This window comes from Crocodylus porosus, unplaced genomic scaffold (assembly GCF_001723895.1).
Source record: "Crocodylus porosus isolate Cpor-Errol unplaced genomic scaffold, CroPor_comp1, whole genome shotgun sequence".
NCBI lineage: Eukaryota > Metazoa > Chordata > Crocodylia > Crocodylidae > Crocodylus > Crocodylus porosus.
In genome coordinates, this window is record NW_017728937.1 from 4,462,150 (window position 1) to 4,482,001 (window position 19,852).

At 45.2% G+C, this 19,852-nt stretch overlaps 1 protein-coding gene across 1 annotated transcript in view; it reads left to right on the top strand.

The window, feature by feature from the left end:
* Nucleotides 1–19,852, top strand: part of LRRC56 (leucine rich repeat containing 56) — a 119,883-nt gene that overhangs the window by 14,340 nt on the left and 85,691 nt on the right. The window contains exon 2 of the mRNA XM_019547294.1: nt 7,697–7,863. Within this exon, the coding sequence (XP_019402839.1) occupies nt 7,708–7,863 (156 nt within the window). The 5' untranslated portion in view covers nt 7,697–7,707. The remainder of the gene's footprint in view (nt 1–7,696; nt 7,864–19,852) is intronic.

A 19,852-nucleotide genomic window follows, 5' to 3' on the forward strand; every position in this document is an offset into this window, starting at 1 on the left:
CTGATGTACACACCTTATGTATTTATAAGCAGCCACCAGGTTCCCCCTGAGCCTGCACTTTTCCAGGCTGAAGAGTCCCATGGCTCTCAGCCTCTCTTCATAAAACCTATTCTCTTGCCCTCTGATCATGTGTGTGGCTCTCCTCTGGACTCTCTCAAGCTTCTTGACATCCTTGTTGAATTGTGGAGCCCAGAATTGGATGCAGTATGCCAGCTGCGGCCTCACCAAGGCCAAGTACAGTGGGAGGATAACATCCTGAGATTTAGTTGAGAAGCATCTATGGATACAAGCCAGAGTTTTGTTTGCTTTACCAGCTGTGACATTGCATTGGTGGCTCATGTTCATTTTGTGGTCAGTCATGACCCTCAAGTCTCTTTCAGCAGTGGTACTAGCAAGCGGAGCACTGCCGAGCCCGTAAGTATGCTGTGGGGTTTTTTCCCCAAGGTGGAGTACCTTACGTTTATCGGTACTGAATGTCATCAGGTTTGTATCCGCCCACTTGCTAAGTTTGTCCAAGTCTGCCTGGATCACTAGTCTGTCCTAAGGTGTGGACACTATGCCCCAAAGTTTAGTGTCATCAGTGAACTTAGCCAGTGCACTTCTGACACCAATGTCCACATCGTTAATAAAGATGCTAAAGAGAACCAGTCCAAGGACAGAGCCTTGGGGGATGCTACTGATCACAGAGTGCCATAATGATTCACCACCATTGACCTCTACTCTCTGGGTCTGATCTCGCAGCCAATTTCCCAGCCATCAGACTGTGGTGTAGCCAAAGCCAGAGTTGGCCAATTTTTCAATGAGGAGGTCATGGGACACCAGATCAAAGGCTTTTTTAAAGTCCAGATATATAACATCACTCTCTTCTCCCTTGTCCAGTTGATATGTCACCTGGTCATAGAAGGAGATGAGATTGGTCAGGCAAGACCTACCTGCGACAAACTGGTGCTGGCTGTCCCTCAGGATGTTGCCATCAGCCAGCTTATCCAGAAGGGTCTCCTTGATAATTTTCTCCAGAATCTTAACGGGGACTGAGGCAAGCTGATTGGCCTGTAATTCCCGGGATCTACTTTTTGCCCTTTCTTGAATATGTGTACCACATTGGCCATCTTCCAGTCTTCAGGTACTTCACCTGAGTGCCACAAAGTTTTGAATTTTTTTGCCAGTGGTTGAGCTATGACACCTGCAAGCTCCTTAAGTACTCTAGGGTGTAATCTGTCAGGACCAGCTGACTTGAAGATGTCCAGCCTTTCAAGGTGATCCTTTACTAGATCAACACCAATGCTGGGTATAAATATGCCCTCACCCTGGCTGTCCCGCATCTTGCTAGGTAGGGTAGTCCCATTGGACTGATGAAACACTGATGCAAAGTACCTATTAACCAGATTGGCCTTTTCCTCTGTGTCAGTTACCAGCTGTCCTGTTTGGTTCAATTTTGATCCAATGTTGCCCTTGCCTTTTTTCCATCTCCCTACATATCTGAAAAAGGACTTTTTGTTATCCTTGATATGTGAAGCCAGATGGAGCTCAGTTGCAGCCTTGGCTTTCCTGATCCACTCCCTGCAGGTGCTGAGTACCAGTGCTGAGCACTCCTCCTTGGTGGTAATTCCTTCCTTCCATCCTTTATACATCTCTCTTTTGAGGCATAGGAGGTCCTCAAATTCCCTGCTGAGCCAAGGGAGTTGCTATGGCCTTTTGCTACCCTTGCTCTGAGATGGGATGGCTATCTCTTGTGCTGTCAGGATTGCTCCCTTGAAGAGCAACCACTCTTTTTGGACTCCTCTTCCTGTCATGTCATGGTCCCTTAGGGCCTCAACAATGAGCCTCCTGAGCTTGTCAAAGTCAGCTTTTCTGAAGTCGAGGACTTCTGTATTGCTGACTGACTTGCCAGCTTTGCAATGGATAGTAAAGGTGATCAGCTCATGGTTGCTGTCACCCAGCTTTCCATCGATTCTTAGATCACTGACTAGGTCAACCCCTTTGGCCAGTACCAGGTCCAGCAGTGCTTTACGTCTTGTCGGTCCACAGACTTCTTGAGTCAGATAGAGCTCATCTGCACACATGAGGAAGCTTTGCAATTGACTGGATTTGGCCGAGTGCTCTTCCCATGAGATGACCAGGTAGTTAAAGTCTCACATGAGAACCATGCACTGAGAGCATGCAGCCTCAGCCAGTTCCCTGGAGAATTCCTGGTCCAGCTCTTGTTTCTGGTTAGGAGGTCTGTAGTAGACTCCTACTGTAATGTCCCTTGTGCCACGTTCCCCATGTATTTTAACCCAGAGAGACTCCAGTCGTCCTTCTTGGTGCCAATGTCAATTTGCTGGGACATGTAGCTGTCCTTGATATAGAGGGCTACACCCCCACTCCTTTTATCTGTACAATCTCGCCTGTACAGGGTATAGCCATCTATACCTGTGGCCCAGTCATAGGTGGAGTCCCACCAGGTTTTTGTTATCCCTGTGAGGTTTAGCAGGAGGACCAGTTCCTCCTATTTATTCCCCAAGCTCCTGGCATTGGTGTACAGTCAGGTAAGTGTCTTACTGGGGGCTCCTGCCTTCCCTACAGATCGTTTTGGGGCTAGGGTAGGGGTGGGTTCCCTTGAGTGCCTTAGCCTACTGGATTTACAACATTGCCCAGTGGGCTTGCAGTGGCAATAATCCCCCCAACCCCCGGTGGGCTTAGTTTAAAGCCTGGTTGGGCAGGTCAGCCAGTCTGGCTGAGAAGAGCCTCCTCCCCAGCAGAGTGAGATGGAGGCTGTCTCTCCCCAGCAGACCACTGCCTCTCTCACCAAAGAGTGGACTGTGATTGTGGAAGCCAAAGCCTTCATGATGACACCAGTGCTGCAGTCTTTGGTTGACTACCTTGACCTGTCTCTCCCTCCTCAGCCCATGACCCACTACCAGGAGGAAAAGACCACTTGTGCCCCTAACTCCCTAAACCCCACTCCCAGAACCCTGTAGTCTCTCATGACCTGGCTGGGATTGCTTTGTGCTGTGTCATTCATGCCCACATGGATAAGGAGCAAAGGGTAGTGGTCAGAGGGCCAGATAATCTTTGGGATCCTCTCTGCTATGTCCTGGATGCGGGCCCCCGAGAAGTAGCATCCTCCCGGGCTAGGGGCTTGGGGCATCAGATTGCCCCTTCGATCCCCCTCAGGAGGGAGTCTCCCATGACAACCACTCTGCGTTTTGTCTTAGGGAGAGTGGGGGTGGGTGATCCTCCCTTGCCTGCAGGAGCTGGCATCTCTGCAGGCTGAACTGGGGCTGCAAGAGGTTTGTACCTGTTGCAAAGCCCCAGAGGGGAGGGAACCCTGGTGTGACGGGCCTTGGGGCCCTTGACCACCTTGGTCCAACCCCCTGGCTGGACAGTATGGGAGATCCCCAAGTCCTCCCTTGTCCTGGAAGGCGACCTTGGTTTACCCTCCACCTCCAGGGGGTGAAGGGCATGGCAGTAGGAGTCTATCTCCTACTCACCATCCCTGATGGCATGCAGTCTCTGGACTGTACCTTGGAGCTCCTCTATCTAGCACCTCAGAGACTCCAGAGTGGAGCAAACCTTGCAAAGGGAGGTGGTCATGCTCCCCGTCCCAGGAGCCTGGAAACGTGCCAGGTAGCCCCCGCAACCGTGAGCCAGAGGCTCCGTGTGCATGGAGCCCGGAACCATGGGTGGAGGCCTCTGAGGTGCCAGAGCAGGGGTCTCAGACTCCGAGGGCACCCTCGGGATGCGGCGTGTGCCCATCTGCATTGTGCTGCTGGTAGGCTGGCTGGTGACAGTGACTGATGGGACTAGCTTCCCTAGGGCTCACTGGCAGGGCCTCAGGCCCTCCCACTCACCCTCCTGCACAAACTCCTGCATTAACTCATGCACTGGGCCCAGAAGCACGCCTGTTTGCACGTCCTGTTCGCGAGGCTCTGGTTGCATGGCTCCCTGTGGGGCTGGGCAAAGTAGGAGCCAGGGTGGGGTGAGACCCTCCTCAGCTCCACTCAGCTGCCCTGCATTTGGGCTGTGTCCCTCCCACCATGGGCCGTGCTTACCTCTGGCTGTGCTGGGGGTTGGCAGGGTGCTCCATGGCTGCTGGGGATTGTTGGGGGGTTTTGGGGTGCTGGGACATGATAGGCTAGCACCCATGCATCTCTCACCACTCCCGGAGCCTGTGAGAACATTACAGTGCACTGCCATGTGTATAGGAAAACAGTGGAAAGTTATGAGCTCCAGCAATAACTAAAGTACTTTTCTGTGTTTCAATGATTGTCCTGAGGGTGGTTGCAGAGGAGAAGCCTTACCTATTTCAGAACATAATGTTATTGTATAAATTTCAATGTAACCAGGGTATCCGTACCAGGTTTAGGAGCTTAGAAGGCGTTCTCTCTTTTGGGTAAAAGAAAACTCTGTGGCAGTTTTAAGAAATCTGTAGGTTTGGATAGTGGTTTTAGTTGTTGCTGGTAGCTCATACCTTTCCACAGTTTTTCTGTACACGTGGCAGTGCACTGTAATGTGCTCACAGATTCCATGGTTTTCTGTCTTTTCTATAGTCCCACTATATTCCCCCTTCCTTCTATCTTGGATAAAGGAAGTTTTGTTACCATAATGGAAAATGTCACCAGTTGGCAGGTGTGATAGTTGTGTCTGCATCCTACCACTCACTTTAGAGATTAATTGGATGTTCCATGTGAGATTTGCACTTCATTGTAACAATTTCTTCATTGCCGTCTCTTCTGTATTCCCCTTTTTAAATGTTATTCCTCATTATGACCCATATTTTAGGGAAAGATTTGAAAAGTTGGAAGGGTACCCAAGATTTGTGTTCTGTACTGACAATAACTCAGTCTTAACCAATACAATTTACACTGAAAATATCATTCTCCTCACTAATCCAAGGTTACAATAATTACGAATTGCAGATCAATAACAGGAAGTATAAAATTGGGAATGTTATTTCAGATATTAAACCACAAATTGATTTGCTTGTCAAATCTTAAGTAAGTGCTGCATCAACATACGTTTCAAAGATGAAAGGACATTTTGAAATGCAATAGCAGTGGACCGAAGGGATGAGATAAATCATTTATTTTATGTAAGTGGGTTAACTCTTTAGAGCTGTTGTTTGGGTGCTCTAGCCATTATCACATTTGTGTTTTGCATTGATGCATCACATCAATAATTCCTGACTCTCAACCCACATGGGTCCAAAAAAAGCAAATAGAATGAATACAATAGGCAGGTCTCTCTCCTGATAGTGATTTCCTTGCTTGAATTAAAAGGAACCATAAGCCTTTTAACTTTATAAATAATCTAACAAAGCAGTCCTACTTATTCATCTGTCATACAAGTGTTCCAGCATTAATAGAACAGATACTGTAATCCTAGTCAGGTATCGGACAGTCATTTGTCCAAATGAAACTAGCTTTCCTTTGTTATTTTCATCTTTCAGTTGTTCTCTGGTAAGGGTAAAAGAGATTTGGGTACAAAGGTGGTGAGAATGGTACAAAGTTTAATCTTTTTCTTCATAAATCTAGAAAATCCTGAGTGGAGAGATTTGGTCAACAAAGAATTTTTTATATGGCTGTTTTTTAGCTATATTTTTTTAAACTGACAGTTCAGACTTTGTCTGTCTTAATCTGTGTTGGGCATATCTGAAGTTCAGAAATAATCAATGGCTCAGTATTGTTAACAGACAAATTAATTTCTTCACACTGTTTGGAGAAATGGGGACATTTTAAGTGTCGTAATTCATCTATGTGCTTTGGGGAAAATCATGAAATTTATATTTCATTTAGGACTCAGTGTTTCTGATCTCCCTTCTAGCAATGGGGGTAAAGACTCGTATGGTGGTCAGGGAGGTGAGAGGTCCCTTTGGTTTAAACTAGTGATTCTCAACTGGGGTTTACAGCACTGTGAGGTACCATGAGATCCTTTTAAGAGTGCCACGGAGTGCTGCACAATGTTAGCACTGCTGAGTGTGTAAACTGCTGGGTATGATTCACAAGATAAACCCAGAGATTTCAAATAGAAATCAAGAGTGTCAAAAATATTCTGACCTGTTTAAAACGTGTTTCCAGTCATAAATTTGTTTTTTTTAAGATGCTAAATTCAGAAAAGTCTATAAAGGTTGAGAATCACTGGGTTAAACCTTAGTATTAATGTCACTTTATCTCTTTAAACATTACTTACTAGCTGAGAATTAACTATTTTTCCTATCAGAAGGTACTCCGGATTCAGTCTGTTTACTGATGTGGGAATATAGCTATACCCACATCTCGGCCAATAAACAAAGGTGTGTCAGGTTGTTATGATCATCCTGATGATTTCATTACTTTTCAAGTGCTAACAATAGGCATTGCCTCACAATAGGAAAACATGCAAAATTGCAGGTGTTCCTTCATTGAGTAAGATTTGTTTTTTGTCTGTAGCCTTCTGTTAATTTCCTTGTGCAGTAGTATTTCCAGCTGTGATACTTATCTGCTGCCAAATGATTAGCAGTAGCTGAAAAAGTCAGTGTAAAGCCAGAAAGCCCCACACTGTTTCAAGTAAAACCTGTTGCTCTTAATCCTTTCCAGCAAACTGGAATTCGGGGGACTCAAATTTTCACATCACTTGCTATAAGCTGTCAAAGAAAAAAAATGGGCTGATTGATTTTGATTCAGTTTAGATAACTACTAACAGTTTAGATAACACCTTAAACTGCAGTATCTCATTCTTCCCTTGAAACATAGTTTGTTATTACATATTCACATATGCATCATTATTGATGTGTGTGGGGGTAGATATGTTCACACACACGTAAAGTTTCCAGCTGTAGGAGTTGGTAGCCATGTTCTGGCTGACCTACATTAACATTTCACATTTATTCCACATATTACAGGTAATATTTTACAGCAATAGTTATCTATCTTTCTGGATTTGAAGCACCCCTCCATAACTTGTATGAATTGAATAGCACTCAATTTCAAAAACTAATGTAGTTCCTTGCAGAGAGCCCTGGGGAAAAGAGGGAAACTGTCTAGGTAGTGACTGAACTTAAATCTTTACTTATCTGCTTAGTTTCTCTGCTTATCTCCATCCTTCAGAAGATCTGGCAACACCTTCCTTGGTTGAGAATCACTGTTCTTGCCCATAGTCTGGCAGTATGAGCTGCATCAGAGCTATTCTGCATGCCACTTATAATCTTCAGAAGGATTGGGCAGGATAAAGGTGTAGGCAAAAAGCTGCCTTGACACTGAAGAAGGGAGACGAGTATAGTGGGGGGAGAGATGATCTTCTACAATTTGTATTGTGTATTTATTTTTTTATTTTCATAGATCCATAGTTATGCATAGCATTTTATATAGACTGTAGAAGACAAAGTGTCCAATCCAGTTTGTTTTCAAATGTGCCAAAGTGGAAGTGAGGGGAAACTGTAGACTCCTAGAGTGATCAAGTTTGGTTCTGCTCCATGAGCCACAAAACTATCTTTTCCCCAAGACAGTTACAGTCCAAATTTAATGTGCATGAGACAAGAGAGCAGAGAAATGAAGAATATATAAAGTGAGGTTATGATTAGGGTGTTACTCTATCATCCCCTTAGTTTGCGTGTTTAATCATTTGTACTGCCTGGTGGCACTCCTGCTAACTCTGACGGCAAGTCAGAGTAACCTTTGCTAAGAGTACATAGTAAATATGAAAAAAAGAAAACTAATTCTTGTTCTTTAATGTTTAGGCGATGCTGAGATGGAACTGAATTGGAACACTGGCAGAATCCCTCGTCCAGGTTCAGCCACAATTCGAGTGACTGACATGGGTTGGCAAGGTCTTCTGAATCCCTGTCCATTGATTAAAGATGATGGAGAGTTATTTATGGATGAATACCTTTCCCTCAGTAAATTGGTGAGTAGATTCCAATTGTTTTAAAACAGCTGAAGGAGTAAACCAGCATATAAATGGCCACAATTTTCTTCCTTCGTAGTCATTCTCATCAAGAAGGCACACAATGACATAACTGACAACTAGAATTGCGTGTAAAGTGACTTCTGTTTTAAGAAAACAACTACTTTAACAACTACCTCTTACCCAGTTTCATATACAGCTCTGACAATATGTATCTGTTTATTACCAGCCTCGCTAGTTCAGTATAAAGTATATGCATATAACAATGCCAAACTAACAAACAAGATCTATTTAAGCCTTTCTAAAGTGTACTGAATTCTAGCATGCTCTAAAAATTGAAAACATACCTCAAAAATGCCAGTCTTACTCCTGACTGTAGTGAAATCTTGCCACTCCACTCTTTTGCCTATATGCTAATGTGCGGAGCCAATTATAAAGTCCTGCAAGTATTTTAAATACTTTCTATATTTGTCAAAATGTCTAAGTTTCAAAGCCTATTTGAAAGTCATTCTGCTTTTTGACTACAGAAAATAATCTTGGTGCAGCCCTGTCCCAGGGGGACAAAAAGAGGGGCAGAAACCCCTATCCCACAGTTGGGGCCACGGTAGGGATAGTCCACTGCAACCCCAGAAAAACAGCCCCACAAGCGGAGTGAACTTACCTTTTTCAGAAGTGACAATCCAAGATGAGCAGGTGGGGAACAAACTGCCTGCGCAGTTCATCACCCACTTTTCTATATGGCTGGAATGGGCATGGGAGGATGATGTCATTAGGAGACACCGCCTGACTGTGTTAAAAGCCGATGGTGGGGAAAAGGCTGGGGTAATGCAGCAGAGAGGAGGCTGTGAGCCCCCTTCTTGGGCCAGTCAGGAAACCTCCTGATCCCGAGGGGAGAGCCTGAGAGAGGACCCAGCAGGGGTTCTATTCCCCGTCAGAGGAATACCCAGCACTGGGCCCGGGGAGTGAACTGGAACCTGGGATTGCGCTGAGGGACAATCAGTGCCTTTCGTCGCAGGAGTGTGAGTAGGGAGGAAGCCCCAGGCCCTCCCTGAAGTTTAAGTTGTTCACCATTCTTTTTGTTCCTTTTGAGGCCCTGTAGGCTGGGGAAAAGGCCAGAGGATTAATGTTGGGGGCTGAGTACCCCGTGGTCCCTTAGGGACTCCTGACATCATAGGGTTGGCACGGTACGCAAGAAGGTATTGAACTGATGCCAGGTGCATGGCAGAAGAGCCACGGACCAGGGCCAATAGGAAAGAAGCAGCCACCAAGTCATCACGGCATTGGACCTCCAAGCTCGGAGTGCGAGATCAGGGATGCCAAAGAAAGGGTCAGACTGACCAACATCTGACTCTTCCAACAGGCTGGCGCATGGGAGGGGTCTAGGAGAGGTGAAGCCCCTGGAGCATCTGCCGGCGACGCCTCCTAGTGTGTCCTTCCTTCACCAAGGGGAACACCACTACTGAACTCAACATCAAAGGCATGGCAGGCGAGTGTTGGAGTTCTCCATGGGGAGGAGACAAGCAAACACCCAGGCAGGTGGAGCAGACTCTGTGGCAGGCTAAGCGCACCCACTTGAGGGCTGCGTGGGAGAGACTCCCTTTGTAAATGAAGGTGCAAGCCCCTTGTAAATGAAGGATACATTAAAATCCTTTGTGAAGAAACCATTAATTTCATTGCACAGGATTTACCCAGTTCTTATTAAATGCAGAATCTTTTGGGATGCTGATGAAGGCCCAAAGTGCATTGCAAGTGTCTTATTTCTTCTGGGTTCATACCCAAACTACTGGTATCAGCTGCAACCAAAGAATAAGCCTGCTGGCTACAGCACAGACTGAACCCACTCTAAGTCCAAACATCAACAGTAGCTTACCGCCAGGGCAGTGAGGCTCCCCCTTAACCTGGGTTGTATCTCTGTAAGTCACCAGTGTCCTTCTGGCAGTCCTTAGAGCAGCTCAGAAGTCAGCTAGGCATCCTTCTGTAGTCTTCCTGACCAGGAGCTCCTCTCCTCATGGCTTGCAGGGTTAGAGTGCCTTTCTGGTTCAGACTCTGGGTTTATATCCTTCCCAAGCCCTGTACCTTCTGGTCAGTTAGTGCCTCAGTCACCTGCAGGTATTTTTTTTCAGGGCTGGAGGGCTGGTTTCCATGTCAGCTTATGTCTGCCTGCCTGCTCCAATTCAGCTTGGCCCTACTAACCTATTGCCTAGAAGTGAGAAATAAGTAATCATGGCATCTCATCCCATGATCCCTGTTCCCTTCAAGCCAACTCACCCTAGGCAGGGTTCTCCTGACCAGGATGCTGTGTGACCATTCAGTCTAATGGGCAGCTCCCTGTTTAGGCAGCACTGTTTCTTTGCTGCCTTCCCTCTTGTAGCTGGCCTGTATTCAGCTGTCTGGATTCTACTGGTTATAGTTACTCTCTGTAAAGTAACAGGAGCCCCAGGCTCCCTGTTACAGGACGGTAATTGGAAAAAGCAGCAATGGAGACTGACAAAGCAGTAACAACAGAGGATCTGGTAGTGGTAATATTGAAAGCAAAAGGTTGTTACATTCAGGGCATCGTTTTTAAGTAGCTACTCAAACTCAGCTGAAAAGAAAAGAAAGGTCAAACATTTATCTTTTTCTTTTATACAGTGAAGAATATATCATGTACAAGACATTAGATGCAGGAAAATATACCACTCCCTGGGTGTGTGTACACATGCAAATGCTCTGGGTTAGGTTTCCTAGAGAGTAATTTACTCTAGAGTAAATGTACTCCGGGCAGACATCTACACATGCAGGGACACAGGACCAGATTTGCTGTTCATGGCAGCAGTCTGCTCTTGCCCCTGCTGGTCCTGCACCAGCCCCCTGCACCAGCCAGGGGGAGTTCTAGGCTCCCCCTGGGTTTTAGCCCAGGGGCTGGCAGGGAGCATGGGGCAAGGAGATAGCTGTGTTATGGCGGGGGCTGGGACATTGCTCTCTGCCCCCAGGAGCTGCCTGCTGCTGGGGTAGGCTCCACCACGAGAACCCGGGCAGGAACAATGTCCCCTTACCCTGGCAGCATGGAGCCCCCAGCCTCCGCTCCATGATCGCAATTATGGGGCCCGGGCTTGGAGATTCTGATCTTCTAGCCCTAGCTGCACAGTTGCAGGGCTGGGGATAGGAGATTCGTATCTCCCATCCCTGCTCCCTGTGTCCCCTGGCTCACCTGCACTGCTGTTGCCATCTCTGGGCCTCTGATGCTTTCCAGGCTGAGTCTGGCCCAAGAAAGTGGCGGTGATCTTAGTCAGATTCTCCTTCTCTGTTTGTTCTACTGGGACAGTGGCAGGAGCTGCAAGTGACCTGGGGGTTTCTAGGGGTGGTGGTGGTGAGCAGGGATCTCAGGTGTGGCGGGGTGTGGGACAGACCTGATTCAGACTAGCAGGAGCAGAGTTGGACGGTGCCCCCCACTCCCAGATTGGGACCACCACACTGCCTGTCCTGCCTACCAGCCCAGATAGGTTCTGCTGTGCCTCCTGCACCCTGCCCCTCGCCCCAGATCCCTGCTCACTGCCTCCCATCCGCCCTGGAAGCTCCCGGCTCACCTGCAGCTTTTGACACTGTCTAGCCAGAGCAAGCAGGGAAGAGGAACCCATCTGGTGCCATCACTGCCACATTTGGGGCTGGGCTGAACCTGAAGAGCAGAAGCAGTGCAGTGGTGGTGGCTAAGCATGTGGGTTCCCCTTCCCCGTCTGTTCCCCTAGGATAGTGCCGGCAGCGATAGCTGCACTGGGAGACATGGGGGGTGGGGGTGAGCTGCGAGGGCCTGGGTGTGCCCAAGGGGCAGAGGGAAGCTTGGTGGCATGGTGGGAGGGAGACAGAAGGAGCCTCAGGGGCCAGTAAGAGCCCAGAATGGGGGAGATTCATACCTTTATGTGCTGTCACTTTGAGGGAAGATAGAGCACCTGGGAGCAGTGCCTCTTGGGATATTGGAGGACTGCTCTCAACTGTTTTTTGGCCTGTGTAGCAGTTCCATGGCCCAAGCTGCCCCAAAATAATTAGAGATAATTCTTGATGCAACAGGATGATCTCTGAGCTGCTCTGAGGGCTTTTAGCATTTTTCCTGCCATAATGTGTGGACACTCCTGGTTTAAGGGCCCTTAACACATATTTAAGTGAACATGTAACAACAACTTTAGGTTCTGAGCCAAAAGCAATTGCAGGAATTGAAGCAGTTACCATGAACTTCAGAAAGCATTGGGTAGAGCCCTTAGACATTACATTAGCCTTCATAAAACCTTTCTTTTTCCAAAGACATAGTTGCTATCTAGTCAGTAATACATTACCTTCAAAGCACATGTAGAGAAGACAAAAGGGAAAGTCAGTGCTTGCAACAACATACTTTAAAAGTTGGTTACCTCAAAGTGGGGAGTGAACCCAGCTACATTACAAACCACTGCTATTGTCTTATTTTCCCCACTGAAGAGTATACATGTCCAGTATGGGAACAGTCAGTTCAAGCCAAGAAAATAGACCCAGTTCTAAAAGACAGCTGTCATGAAATAACAGGATGTCTAAAGCCAACACCAAAGGATAGACTGTACTTACTGGCCAGCATTGTTGCAACACCTGATATCAGAAGAAAGATAGTGGGTCAAAAAGAAAGATCATGACAGATGAAAGATCCCAGGCATCTACTCTATGATTACACAGAAGTACCTAAACAGCTTAGAACATGAAAGAGTTTTGCAACCAGTGTTGCACTGTCGGACACAATGACTGACAGGGCATGACTGAGGTTATGGAAGGAAAGATTATGTGCAATCAGGTGCTCTGAAATGGACCTGGAACCCAGAATGACCTTCCAAATGGGGTGGATCTAGATTGGCCAATAGGGCAATGCCTGAATCGCCTCTGTACACAAACTGGAAGGTCAAAAACAAGCATGATCAGATGGGTCTACACTAATGATATGAATCTATGCGAGTATGACAAAGTGCAGCCTATGGAGCACATGCTCTTTGTCAACTCTTTGGTGAGACCTGTATGAAGGAAGGCCTTGCTACAGCAATGGAAAGAGCCATCACTTGTGCACAATTCTGGAAAAACATCTAGTTTATGACAAGGACATGAGAAGAAGTAATAAATTATGATGTGAAGACCTTTGATAAGGCAGCACTGTTATCATTTCTACCAGTTGAAAATTCCTTGAACATTTGTTTGTTGTACTGACAACTGTGTTTCTACCAAGCCAAAATGCCTGTCTTTTAATGAAGAAAAAGCAGTTTGCTTTGTGTCTATGCCCTAAATGATTTGATTACATATCAGCACTTCAAAACTGCATGTGTTAAATTTGATAGTGAGGCTTACTTAAAAGAATAGTAATAAATGCATTTTGTCTAACTAATTTATACTGCATGTGGTTATTTATTTGCCCTGGAAGCTGACTTTTGTGTTGGCATTGTTGGAATACACTTCCTGTTCAAAGGAGAAATGATATGACATTGTCAAGGAAACATTAACAATGTTTACAGCTTGTTTTAATAACACATCTAATTTATCTATTCTTTGACCTTTACCTTGATCAAGTTGAAACAGCTGCTTCCATAAAGTTACTTCCTCTGCTTTTTCAAATGTAAAAATAGAGCAACTGCTCAAACACAATCTGAAACATACCCTAATGTGGGGATTTAAAAAAATCTCAACTTTGTCATTAATTATCATGTGGTTTTGTAAGTTTTCTTTTTTAATTCAAACAATTACAACATCTTCCTTACTTTATCTCTTCTTGTGAACACTTTAGGTGTTATCCCTTTCAAAAAGGAAATTGAATAACCAAGTGAAACATGCACAAGAAGATACATTCGCACCCCTGAAAATTCTGTGTGACGGCAATTTTTTGTACCTTTAAGGTATTCCATTGAGCTCCGGCCATGACTGAGTTTCTGTGTAGATACTACAAGGTGCAAAATCAGGAGTCTTAGTTCCTGATCATGAAACAAATTTACTTGCATGAGTTCTCACTCAGGTCAGTGAGAATGTGTGTGCAGGCATAGTTAGCTGGACAGGAAATACAGACCAACCTCATTATGCTGAACCTCATGGGATTGGGAGAAAAGTTTATTAAAAGAGGGTGTGTTAGGGTTTGTCAATTTGCTGCATCATAACTCTGAAAACATTGGCTCTTGCTATTGGGATTGTTAAAATCAGGGAGTTGTTATAAACAGGAGTTGTTATAATGAGATTGTATGATATTTCAGGATCAGGGCCTTCATTTTTGATTGACAACTTTTCAGGGTGTTCCAGATTTGCATCTGATTTTTGGTATGTGTAGGTACTACTGCATTAAGAATACTGGTGTTCTCTTCCTGGTATAATCATGGACTCAGAAAATTAGGGGTGTAAGGGGTTGTCTAGTCTAACCCCCTGCTTAAAGCAGTACCATCCCTAACTAGATCATCACAGCCAAAGCTTTGTCAAGATGGGTAGTGAAAACCTCCAAGGATGGAGATTCCACCACCTCTCTGGGTAATCTGTTTCAGTGCCTGGCTACCCTCCTAGTGAGAAAATTCTTCCTAATATCTAGGGGTGCACCAATACAGATTTTTTTGGCTGATTATTAACAAGGCCAATGTCATCTACCTGGGTTTTAGGAAGGCCTTCAACACAGTTTCACACCCTATTCTCATAGGGAAGCTAATGGGCTGTGGAGTGGATGCATGCACAGTTAAGTGGGTGGCTAACTGGTTTAGGAACCGCACCCAGAGAGTGGTGGTTGATGGGTCATTCTCAGTGTGGAAGGAAGTGGGCAGTGGGATCCTGCAGGGTTCTGTCCTTGGGCTGGTGTTATCTAATATCTTCGTTAGTGATTTGGATAAAGGTGTGGTAAGCACCCTCTCCAAGTTCGCAGATGATACCAGATTATGGGGCAAAGTTAATACACCAGAGGGCAGGGAGCAGATACGGGCTGACCTGAACAGGTTAGATCAATGGGTAGAATGTAGTAGGATGCAATTCAACAAAGATAAATGTAAGGTACTCCACCTAAGAAGGAGGAATCGCCACCACACTTACAGGTTGGGGTATGTCCTCCTCAGCAGCTCAGAGGCTGAGAGAGATCTTGAAGTCATAGCTGACTCCAAGATGAATATGAGCCATCAGTGTAATGAGGCCATCAGCAAAGCCAATCGCACCTTGTTGTGTATTAGCAGATGAATGACCAACAGATCGAGGGAGGTGATGTCCCCTCTCTATGCGGCATTAGTCAGGCCGCAGTTGGAGTAGCATGTCCAGTTTTGGGTGCTGCACTTCAAGAGGGACACAGAGGATCTGGAGAGGGTTCAGAGGAGGGCTACTCGCATGATTAGTGGCCTCCATGAAAGACCCTACAAGGGGAGGTTGAGAGATCTGGATCTCTTCACCTTATACAAAAGACGGCTGGTGCTGCCCCCGACCCCAGCCTGCAGCAGAAGCCTGCCCTTGCCCCACACACAGATCTGGGGGTCATGTGCCCCTCTGTGCCTTCCCCAGGGTGCACTAGCAGCAGGAGCCACCCCTCCTGTGGCTCTGTCCTGCACCTGCCCCTGCCCCAACCCCACTCCCTCCTTCACCGCAGGGGCCTCTATTTGCCCCACTCCGTCCCTTCCCACCTCCCTCCCCTTTTCTCCCCACAGACTTACCAGCCGGATGTTGCTCTCGAAGCTGCGGGCTGCACACGTGCATGTAGCATTTATCGGCAAAATTATCGGCCACATCAGCCAAAAAAGTCAATTGCTGATAACGTCAATTTTGCTTTTATTTGTGCTGATACAATATGAACTGATGTATTAGTGCACCTCTATTAATATCTAACTTAAACTTCCCTTGCTGCAATTTGAGACCATTGCTCTTTGTTTTGTCATCTGCCACCACTGAGAACCGTCTAGCTGCATCCTCTTTTGTACCCCACTCCAGGTAGTTGAAGGCTGCTATTCAATTCCCCCTCAGTCTTCTCTTCTTTAGACTAAATAAGCCCAATTCCCTCAGCCTGTCCTCGTAAGTCATATATAAACCATAATTTTGATACTCTTATTAGTTTTAGCTTGAAATGTGTGAAATCTTTTATGGAAAATTTGTTTCAGATTAAGGATTTCAGTAGAAGTCCTGTTACTGAAGATTCTCAAATACGTATCATATTTTTATTGCTTTGTCCCTTTGAAAGATTTTGTTGCCCACAAAGAGGGGTGAATTTTGCCCAGATTGATTATTTTCTTATTCTGTCGTATTTCTTCTTCAGTCCTGTGGTGGTAAAACAGACAGACACCTTCTCCGTAACTGCAGTCCCTTTGCCCCTTCTTTTCTGTCCTTGAAACTGATCCCCAGCTCACTTTTTATCTTTGTTAGTGGTTCAGCTTCACAAAGTTCGTAGTCTTTCACAGCATCTTTTCCCCTTCAACTTCTAGTCTAATGCCTGTTTTGTCATTTTGCCTACCTCTGTTCTTGCTACACAAATTAACTGCTTGTTCTATAGGAACTTATTTACTGGTGTCTTTCTTGTTTCTTTCCAATTTTTATATCTGAAACCATTGCCATTCACTTCAATCTTCCTGCTTTTCATGGGCACAGAGAGTCAAACGTGTATAGTTTTGCCAAAGCAGCAATTATCAAGTCTCTGCTTCATATATTAGCAGCAATATTATTCTGTTGTTGTATAGCTTTATCTTCATAGTATTGACAGGCTTTTGTTTGGTTAATCCTTTTTTTCTCAACCTGTTCATGTCACACTACTTTCCCTATTACTTTTATTTCTGCTGCTGTGTTATCTGTTGTTACTAAAATAACGAAATCCCTCTGTATTCTCTGTTTGTTCCGCAAGCACACTATCTGTAGGAAATATTTTGAAATAAAGGGTCGCACTTTGTTTTGTTGGGACAATGATGTAGATGTCCTACTAACTATGATTGTATTGAAAGTAACATCGCATCTGGTTTGAGTCACTGATTTGATTTACAGTTTTCACAGGTACTGTGTTCTTCTTGATGTCCACATAAGGCCTCCTTTTTTGCAGAGTAAGCTCCTTTCACAAGGTCAAATGATCTTCCATGTATCTCATGTCATCCAAAATAATAAAGTCCTCCTCTGAACTTTTGACATGTTCAGGGTGTGCGCGCATGATCTTTTGAGCAGAAATGAAGCATTCTTCATGGCTTGATGGTGATGGGTCTTGTTCTGCTACCTTGCTTGAGAAATTGCAGCAGCACTTTACTCTGTATGATGGCAAACACATGTTCAGAAGTGGTGTTCAGTTATGTTGCTGAGGAGTTCTGGGTGCATTTCAAGTGGTATGTGCTTGTCCTCAGGGGTAAGGGAAAACACTGAAGGGTCCTGGAATTACAGATTGGATTCTTAGTGAACTGACTAACCCATTTCCTTTTTTCCTTGGCAGAGAGTTTGCCTCTGCATTTTAAACTAAACAAATTTGACAGAAAGCCACAGAAGGAGCAAACAAGTGCAAAATCATACAAAACTATTACCAGTGTCTTGAAGGTTTAGAGAATGGAGGGGATTCACTTTTCTTTTCTGTTGCTTGCTATAGATGTAGAAGCTTATATAACTAACACTATGGGGAGAGAACCCCTCCTTCAGGACCTGTTTGGTTTCCAGACTTTTCCTTTGTTGTGTTTTACCTGTATTTTTAATGCTGTTAAATAATCATATTAGGGTGATTATCAGAATGGTTCCAACAACTTGTTGGGTTAAAATATTCAGACAAAAATCTTGGTTTTTTACATACATCAGCTTTTTATTTTTATACATTCCTGTCAGCTTAGTTATATAAAATTTAAAAAATTGTTATGTTTCAAATTTGTCATCTCAGTGTGATGCCATTGCCACCTTAAGCTCTTGGTAGATACACAAGTTAAAAAAGTATGACATAGAAGTAAGAAGTAAGATCCTTTTGGTATTCCAGCCTATAGGAAGGGAGATCCTTAAAACAAAAATAAAAAAAATGAGATAAAATGTGCATCTGTTTCTCACCCCATCTGGCAAAACAGTTAGACGGTTGAAACTAAGAAATTAATTCCTCTTATAGAAAAGGTAGGACCTGACTTTGCATGCTGTGTAGCACCTCTTAGTAGATCCTAAGTCTCCTAAATTCCCTTTTAAGTCAGAGGCATTGGTATCCATTGTAAGGATTTTTTCAGGATCAGGCCTTTAATATATATATATAAAAACACTAGGCTGTTATTAAGTATTTGGGCCCCAAGCCTGCAAACTAATCTGCTGGGGGAAGAGGAAGGGTATGGTACAGGCCTGTGATTGCCAAGCAGTTTGCATGACTCATACCTTAAATGATGAGAGGAAAGAAGCTTTCATGTAAGATTCCATTACCATCCTAGAATCTGCCACCAGTACCTGTACCTAACCTCCATGTAAGTCCAGGAAAATCCCTTTTCATCATGGGCAAGAGACGTGGGTAACCTTTTTTAAAGAGCATTTTTAGGGTGACACTGGGCTTGGATGATTTAGACAGGGATGGTTTTGTCTTGAGCAGAGGGCTGAACTAGATGACCTTGTGAGGTCCCTTCCAGCCTCACTTTCCTATTTTTCTATGAACCTCTAACCATGAACTGGAGGGAAGAATGGGAGATGGCTGAGTATGTTGCTCTCCACAGGTGAAATATGGGAAAATTAAGGTTAAGACTATAATAGTAGGTATCACCATGCTGTTGGTACATTAAAAATGTACTATTTATGGAGAAGAGAGGAAATTTGGTGTTGGCATCTTATCTGAGAATTCCCTGACTTGGAATTTTTCTAAATTCTCAGTTATAATGTTCTAATAAATTCAGTTTTGGGAAGCAATAAATTATCAGCTATAGAGTAACATTAAGTGAATCCACGCTCCTCCGGGGGCTTGCTGCTAGCTGCCCCACCAGTGGATTGGGGCAGGGGGCTAGGACCTGCCCCTCCCTGCCCCTCCCCTGCAGATCTTTCTAAGTCCCCTGCCTGGTCAGGAAGGCTGGGAAGCTATCAGGGTAGGGGGACATTGTCCCGGCCCCAGCAGTTTGCAGTGCCCCAGGGGCAAGGAGCAATGTCCCAGCCCTCTCCTGGCCCAGTGCTCCCTACCAGCATTTAGGCTACCAAAGGGGAGGGGTGTGGGTGCTAGAGCTCCCCCTGGTGGCAGCAGAGGCCCATTGCAGGCCCCCAGGAAATGAGAACAGTTTACTGTCATTAACAGCAAATCTGCTCCTGGTTCCCTATACATGTATACTCCTACCTAGGATCATTTACTCAAGAGTAGTTTACTCATGAGTAAACTGCTCCCAGATCTAATGGACATGTAGACACACCCAGCGTTTAGAACAGCCTTGAGGCTGTCTCAAGAAAGCCAAAAGCCATCCCAGACCCTGATTGGCCCTTCAAATGAAGAGCTGCCAAAGTGGCTGTGTACCACTGTTATACACACTTCCTAACTCCAACTGTACCAAATACATCCCTGATTTAGCTTAAGATCATTCCCAGAGTCCTGGACCTTTACTTCTGTTAATAACCTGTAACCGGGAATTCTTACCCTGTTACAAGGAAATGGAAGGAGCCCTTTAAGGGAAGAACTTTTGTGAAACAAAGGTAGTCAGCAAGGCAGCAGTTAATAAGTAGCCCTGTGGTCAGACCAGCTAATAGGACACCTGCCTGGAAGGAGACAGGGCTTGGGAGACACATAAGCCCAGAGCCTAAGCCAAGAGGGTAGTTGGCCCTGGGAGGCCAAAGGGTGAAGACTTCTGTAACCAGAGGGCCATGACAGCACTACGGTCATGGAGATTGCTGCTATGGGGAACTACAGGTAAGGAGGAGAAGGCTTGCAGGGAGTCAGGATGCAGGATAAAGAGAGTTCAGTATAGCCAATGAGTGTAGAGTTTTGTTACAGCCAGAAGGCTTATATTTCAGTTCCTGGTGGACCCATCAAAACTGGATGTGATTAAAAAGGGGAGATGTGGAGGTCCTATTGGTGCCCAAGGAGTGCTTAGTTGATTTGGGTCCTGCCATA